The following is an 8,008-nucleotide window of genomic DNA, read 5'->3' as shown; positions in this document are numbered from 1 at the left end:
TGCAGGGAGAAGCGGACAGGACAGGTGACCCAAAACTCACCAACAGGGTATTCCATCCCATCTGCCTCATGCTCAGTATAAAAGCTGAGGGATCAAAGGGGCAGCTCTTCCTTCAACGGCCGACGTCTGAGGAGGACTCTGTTCATCTGCCTGTGATCCCGATTCTGAATCCAGATCCGGAATCCAGTTCCCGTCCGTCACTGCGTCCAGCCTGGGACTGCCCCAGTGCCAGCCGGTGACGTCATTGTCATCTCGGGAGCTTGATAGGGTTTTGTGTCTATTTTTCATTTTTTCTTTTCTTTTATTATTAATACTTCATTAAAGTACTTTAGTTCCTTCTAAACTCATAAGTCTCTTTTTCCTCCTCTGCCTCTCTCTTTGAAGAGGGGTAGAGGGGAGCATCTGTCGGTGCCATCTGGGGTGCCACAGGTCCCCAGTAGTGGATTTTGGCCTAAACCACGACAGTCCCGTAGCTTGTGAATTTGACTGGTTTCCCTATGCCATGAAGTCGATTTTAACCCGACTAAAGCAAGACATGTATTTAAAGTGAAATCAAAGTGTGCTAACCTTTGTATACAGAAAACAGTTGGAGTTCTTCTCTATCTCAGATCTTTGGCAGCAGAGGCATTGCTTTCTCATGGAGGCCGGCTCCGTGTGTACGTGTGCACAGAAAGCAGGAGCGGTGGGGCAGGGTGTCAGTGCACCCCTGAGAAGCTGTAAAACATTTGGTCCGGTCTCAGTGTGCAGCTGCAATAGGTGGGAAAACAGGAGGAAACCAAAGGCGGCAATGAGAAGACAGCTGTATCAGCCTGAGTATTTGATGAGCCATATACATAGCTCACAGTTAACCTCAAGTGGTAACATGAAGGAAATGAAAATGTTTCTTCTGGGGACAATGGGGCACAGGGGTGCTGACAGTTGGCCTGATGGGTGTTATCAAAAGTTGGAGACAAGTCCCCTTGATTGGCCGGAGCAGACACCCAAAGGCTGTACTGGGTTGCCCATGGATGGCAGCGGGAGTTGTCCAGGGACGGGATCAATTGTCACAGCAAAGGCAGTCTGGTTGCCCGGAGTCTGCACTGAGCTGCCCACGGGTGGCCCCGGGTTGCCCATCAAGAGCACCGGGCACCAAAGGGCTGCATCAGGTTGCCATAGCGGCTGCAGGGAGCTGCCCAGGCAGAACCCGGTCCCTGAGCGCCCTGCGCCCCTGGCAACGCTGCCCTGGTTCTGTGTCACACAGGGCACTGGGGACGCTGCAGTGTCTGGCAGTGCTGCCACCGAACCCCACAGCACAGCAGGGAGTAGCCGCCCTCCCGGGCACTCCCAAGCCTCTGGAGGTTTCGGGTCAGTATGTACCATTATGGGAAAGTATTTTTTATGCAAACTTCCCATTTTTGAAGGACTCAAGTGGCTTTCATGCTGTAACAGATGGGATTGAGCACATGCTTTGTGTCAAACCCCACTCCCACCCAGGCATCTTGTTGCAGCACACCAGTGTCCTCACCTTTCACTGGGCTCTGAGCCAGGCTGGGAGCTGTGGGGAGGGGATGGGGTACCTCCTGAGTCGCCTCCTGAGGGTTTGGCCTCAGATGCGGTGTGTTAGGGACATTTGCTGGCCCTCTGCATGATGTTTCTGACAACAACTGACTGATACCCTGAATCTGAAAAGAGCAGTAGCACCCACAATGCCGTATGCAGTTCTCGGTAGCAAAATCTTCACGTGTGGCCATTCCTCCTAGGGCTCCTGCAAGGCTGCTGTTTACACACCCCTCTGAAAAGACTGTCTGGGATTTCTCCTTTCCAAGTGCATCGATTTTACGTCAGGTGAGGCGTAGGCATTTTTCTTCCTTTGCAAGTCAAGAGAGGGCTGTTCTCTTGAGACTGAAATAGCTGGAGGGGGGTCAAATTTGGATATAGATCTGCAAAGCATCAATGCAAGTGAAGGTGGGGGGTGAGGATTGAGTCCCTGACCCACCAATCACACTGGGTTGGTCCAAAGGGGCGCAGCTATCGGGGCTGGAAAGGGCACTTTGAAAGAGAAAAGGACATCTGGAGTACTAGAAGATCAGCACATACGCCAACCAAAAGAAGCCAATGAACACAAGACAATCACCAGCTACACTTTCACGGGATTGACAGATTTGAGGAGAATGAAGGCTAATATCTGCCATTCTCCTGAGCAGCCATGCTTTGCTTTTCTCCGCATTTCAATACTTGAGGCTAGATACTAAACAAATTCAAATCCCTTTCCAGATACAAATGCTTGGGGTGCTGTGAGAAGGCATTTGCTTTCAAGAGTTTTAGGCCTGTACAGGTGACCTGTGGGTGCTGTGTGCGTTGCTGTTTGTGTTAGAAGCTGCATGTGTTGCTGTAAGAAGGAAGGCAAGTGCAGGTGCTGACTGAGGGAAGTTGTCTTCTATCTCCTCCTCTGTGCAGGACAAGTACTTGAAGAGCAGTGGTCAGGAATGGAGGCTGTCGGCTCTCGCTTAACGGCAAGACGTGCCAAGGTTCTGCCTGCCATCAACACCATGGCTTCCAGCTATAAGGACCGTTTCCCGTACTACCCGTTGCCTCAGAGCTCCAGCCTCCCCTGGATGCCCAGCACCTACTCTAAAAGAGATGCCATCAAACCAGCTTTGGCTCCCTTTTCCAAAACTTCCCAGGGGATGACCACCAGCGAGAAACTCCCTTACATTTCCAACAGAACAACCCTCTTCACCCGCTACACCCCTGACGACTGGTACAGGTCCAACCTGACCAAGTACAAAGAGTCAGAGACTTCCCGGCACAATGCGGAGGCTCTGAGAGTTGATACCACCCGCATGATTGGGGATAAATACCAGCAGACAAAGAAAACACAAGAAGAAAGCACCAAAAGCCTGGGAGGACGTGTGAATGCTATTGAGTTTTGGAAAGGGGAGCTCTGCCGTGAGCTGGATGAGATGATCGGGGAGACCAACACGCTCACAGACATGAAGAAGAGACTAGAAAGGGCCTTGGCTGAGACGGAGGCCCCTCTCCAGGTAAGCACTCTGTCCAGTGGGCTGCAAGCTGTAGCCTACTGCTGGAACAACTGCAGCCATTCAAATGTCTAAGTTCCACTGCAGCTCCGCAAGACCTAGAGAGTTTTTATGAAGAGACCATAAGTTAAGTTTGCAATGTCTTCCCATCTGCTGCATCCCCTATCAGCCCGTTATGAGCTCATCACAATTCTATTTGCTTAACCAAATATTTGTGTAGGCGGAACATCCAAATTCCTGGACTGGGAGACAGAAGCCCATGTCTTCCTACAACACCCTGGGGAGGTCAGCATCAAGGCTGACACAGGTGCCTGTGCCACAGCTCTGGTTGCAGCTGGGACACGCGTGCTTCCTCATGTTGATTTGATGCATACGGTGCAGTTCGGTTTCTTGTTGTCAGCTGAAGCAGCCGCCCTGGGCACTTTGTTCCCCTGGTGTCCCCTCTGTGCCCGCCTAGAATTTCTTTTCTTCCATTTCTTGAGATGGGGACTCTCTCTATAGAGAGTCCTGCCCCTGCACCCAACAGTGATGGCATGTCCCCAACAGGTCGCTCAGCAGTGCTTGCTTCAGCGGGAGAAGAGGATGGGCATTGACCTCGTCCATGATGATGTGGAGAAAGAGCTCTTCACGGTAAGTTGGGCCACCCAGATCATGTGTTAAAGCCAGTTTTACCTAAACTGCCCTACTGAGGCTTTGCAGCCTTCTTCCCTACCTGGCTCCTTACCGCTGGGGAGGTGCTCAGCTCTTCAACCCCCCCAAAACCTGCTGGGCCAGGGGATGGTGTTCCCCCAGGCAGCAGCATGCCCACGCCGTGTGGGTATGACTTGGCCGTACAGAGGAAGGAATAGCTGAAGAGCAGCTGCGTGTTTGGGTAGCGTGTGGGGGTTCTGTGACCATCTTCAGGGAGTAGTGCACTAAAGACATGCACGCAGTTTGGGGGCACTTTCTCCACTCCCTGCCTGTTTACTCTGGGCAGAAAGACAAGCAGGCAAGTTCTTGCTGTGTGCAGGGTTGGGGAGGTCTGAGGGGACGAGTGGCATCAGGACAACTGAGTACAGACACTGATGATGGGGCCATGTGTCCTTTACCCAGGAAGTCAATGTCATCAGGTCGTGCCAGGAGAAGATGCAGCGGTACCTGGATGAAGCCAAAGCCCAGCTCACGTAAGGAGGAGCTCCTTATGTCATGCCGTAGGGCTGATGTGCATTTGCAGTTGTGATGTGGACCCCCAGCGGACCCCGACCTCTCCCCACACCGTGCAGATGGAAAAGCCAGGCGGGCTCCCCGGGAAGTGGGCAGTGATGCTCATGGGAGGACAGAGCTGCGTGGGAGGGAGCTGCGGGGAACTGGAGCGGGGAGGAAGCCCTTCCACCTGAACATCCCCAGCGATGGCTGTTGTTTGCATGTTGAAGGTCCAACAGGGTGGCCCAGCACGAGCTGGAGAGGGACCTGGCCCACAAGCAGGCGGCCCACCGCATCGATGACAAGTGTCACCACCTGAGGAGCACCTCCCACGGCATCAGCTACTACCCAGCGGTGGAGCGGGTCGATGCCACGTGAGTGCACGCTGGGCGGCACGCCAGCAGCAAGCTGTGCCCGGGATGCACGGTGCCTCTCCCTGGCAGGGAGCTGCTTGTCCCCAGCCCACTGTCAAGGCACGTCCATCCCGCCTGGAGACAGCTGCCTGAGTGGGACCGTTTCTCTCTGCTTATTGTTATTCTTACTGTTATTGTTATTGTTAACCTTACCTTTATTCTTACCCTTACTCGTAGTCTTCTTCTCATTCTTATTTTCTGTTGTTGTTCTATTAAACTGTCTCTATCTCCACCCGTGAGTCCTGTTCTTTCTCTTTCCCCTCCATTGAGAGTGGCTGTGTGGTCCTAGCTGCTGGCCAGAGTTAAACCACAACCTATGCTCAAATTAAAGACAGAGATTTCAGATACATTTAATCAGTGCTGCTCCCAGGCAGGCTTCATGCCTGCCCACGTCCAGCTTCAGCACTACGGGCTTACTGGGGCCTCTTCTTCCCCCTCACCTCCTGAAGGATCTCGGTGCCGGACTCTTGGGCCAATATCACAGACGACAACATCCTCCGCTCACAGAGCCAACGGGCGGCCTCCTCCAAGCTGCGGGACAACATCGAGAACCTGCTGGTGGTGGCGGCAAACGAGATGCGGAGCCAGTTCAACAGGGTGAACATCGCCTTCACCAAACGCATCAGCGAGACAGCCGATGCCAAGAGCAAGATCTGGACCCACCTGGCCAAGGTAGTCGGAACCCCTCCCTTTCGGTGTGTCACTGTCACTTCCTAGTGACACCCCTGAGGTGGGACCCTTAGGAGTTGGCACCGTAATTTCATCTCAAGGGATCTGTTTTTGCTAGGGCATCCTCACTGGCAGCCTGGGAGCACAGGGATTGCCAGCAGAAAATGCCAATGCTGGTTGCATCTCCTGGTAGTTCCTTCAGAAGCGCTGGCTGCCCTCCAGAACGGCCTTGCTGGGCCTCTGCTGGGCTGCCTGCTGGGGGGGTTGCAGGCTTGCTTCTCCTCCAAGGACGTGCTTTCACTCTCCGTGCTCTGGGGCTGCTGCACGGGCATGCGTGTGTTTGCTTTGCCAAGCAGAGTCAGTGGAAATCAGTGATGGACACCTGCCTCAGAGCTGTGGGTCTCATAGAAAGCTTCCTGAAACGTGCCCGACACTGTATTGAGTAACTGAGGGAAGACGGGGCTTGCAGCACTGCGAGCTGATGCCACGTCTTTCAGTGAGGATCCATGAAGAACCTTCCCTCTCTGAGTTACTGTTGATGGATGATTAGTTCCAGCAAGCAGTAATTTTGGGAAGCTGGGAATTCAATAGGTCCATCAGTGCTCCAAAACCTCCTCTGATGTGACAGCAAGAGCCAAGAGAGGTTTTTCCCTGAAGAAAAATTACTCTTGGCTCTGCGCCTTGATGTGTAGCAGAATGACAGGGGTCTGAGCCCAGGGTCTGCTTATTGAACTTGTATTGTTCTGCAGATGGACAGGAGGAAAGGGTAATTATGTTGTCACTTGAGAAGATACTTTTTAATTTGTGCATGGGTTTCTTTTTTACGCCAGACGCTGCAGGAAATCTTCCAGGTGGAGAAGACCATCGAAGCCATCCAAAAGGCCATTAAAGACCAAGGGCCTCCCTTAAAAGTGGCTCAGAGCCGGCTGGACGAGCGCACACGCAGACCAAACGTGGAGCTGTGCCGGGACACTGCCCAGCTCCGGTAAGGCAGGAGCGTGGGTCTGGTGGGCTCCTTGAGGAGTTACGGCTGGTAGCACCCGGGGGTAGCACTGCATGAAAAATTAAGCATGGGCTTTTCTTTCAACAGTCCTTCCATAAGCGCACTGCTATAATCAAAAGCAATGAGCAGGTATTGCAGCCTTTGGGTGCTGGGAGAGCTCTGCGCCCACAAAGGAGGCTGTACACCATGGCCGGGTATAGCCTGATGGCACCCCATGAGGGGATGGATTCTTCCCGCTTGGGTAAGCCCCATCTTCTCTCCAGCCTGCTTCCCGGCAGTTGGATGTGCTCAGTTTTGAAGGACGAGCCCTTTACTCTCCAACAGGATCCTGCTGAGATCCCTTAGGCCCTTCCTTTTGGGGAACTGCAAGGAAGGGTGCCCCCTATGGAGAAGCAGAAAGGGCTGTCCTCACCTTCTCCGAGGACACTGGAAATCCTTTCAAGGACACAGTGGTCTGTTTGGGATTGCACGCCGAGGAGCTGTGGAGGAGTAGGCTGGCCTGAGCGCCCAGCAGCACCCCCTCTGAGGCACCCCAAAGTTCACCCCTCCTGGGAGCCCGTTGGGCAAGACTCCAGCTGAAGCCTTTTCAGAGCAATTGAAACCCAGCCCCACAGCCTTTGCAGCATCTCGTACAACAAGGGTTTTTTCCATCCTCCCCTTGTTTCACATTCACTTTTAGCCTCTCCCAGATGTCCTGTTTTCTTTGTGTGCATCTGTGGGCATGGGGAGGATGCCTGCACAGGGAAATCCAGGAGGGGGAGCCAACAAACCCCCCAAACCAAGCAGGAACAGGAAACCACACCTGCTCATCCCTCTTCTTGCTGGCCCGAGCTGCTCTGGGAGAGGCGGCTGCGCATTGCCAAAGCCTTTGAGCAGACTTAACCATGCCTCCCCGCTGAGGTCTGGAGGAGCTCTGCCCTCAGCTTTCCCATGCGTCTGCCAGAAACGGGGGGTCTGAGTTAGTCTGAGCACGCTGAAGGGGGAAATCCTGTGACCAAGGGGCCCTTCAGCAATGCCACGCTAGAAACCACCCCCACGATGGCACTGTTAACCAGGGTTTCTTGCTGTTTTCCAGCCTTGTCAACGAGGTCCACAAAATCAACGAGACGGTCCAGAGCCTCCAGCAGCGCCTGAGAGACACCGAGGACACCCTGCAAATGCTGGTTCATACCAAGTCGGTCTTGCAGCATGACCTGGCCGTCAAAGCCAACACACTCTTCATTGATGAGGAGAAGTGCATGGGCATGCGCAAGACCTTTCCCAGCACGGTGCGGCTGCTGGGTTCCATTTAGGCTCAGCTGAACTCACTGAATCTGTTGTGGGAGGGATTCCCAGTTTGGCTAAGAGGCTTTGGAAATACTTGATTAGAGTTTCACTTCCTGGTGAAAGCCATGAGTAGAAATTAAATGATCTTTTTGTGTGTTATACGGTCTACCGGTATTTTTTTTGCCTTTGGTTTTTCTCTTTCCACTGTACTTTCACGGTGTGCCAGAAAGTCACTGAAAATACTTTGTAAGCGACTAAGAGTAAATCCACCCACGGGGATTCAGTCCTACCCTCTCAGTCGGTGATTTTAGGAGAAAAACTGTCGTGTCTGCCTCCTTTTGAGGCACCTTCTTATCACCTTCTTAGAGGAACACCTTTTCATTCCTTGGTGTTTCCTTCTTGATTCATCGCTGGAAGACTTCAGGTGTCCTGCAGCGTAGCCAGCACATCTCAGA

General features: G+C 53.1%; 1 protein-coding gene across 1 annotated transcript; it reads left to right on the top strand.

The window, feature by feature from the left end:
* Positions 1-2,465: 2,465 nt before the first annotated feature.
* Positions 2,466-7,579, top strand: LOC309683188 (tektin-3-like; the record flags this gene model as incomplete). The annotated part of the gene is made up of 7 exons (XM_082497389.1): positions 2,466-3,023; positions 3,567-3,650; positions 4,113-4,183; positions 4,433-4,576; positions 5,065-5,287; positions 6,115-6,269; positions 7,363-7,579. 7 exons carry the CDS (start codon positions 2,466-2,468, stop codon positions 7,577-7,579), a joined length of 1,452 nt encoding a protein of 483 aa, XP_082353515.1.
* Between the last annotated feature and the right edge of the window lie 429 nt (positions 7,580-8,008).

This window comes from Vanellus vanellus (assembly GCF_965231255.1).
Source record: "Vanellus vanellus genome assembly, chromosome: Z".
NCBI lineage: Eukaryota > Metazoa > Chordata > Aves > Charadriiformes > Charadriidae > Vanellus > Vanellus vanellus.
Note: the sequence above shows the minus strand (reverse complement) of the source record. Positions and strands in the feature narration are given on the sequence as shown.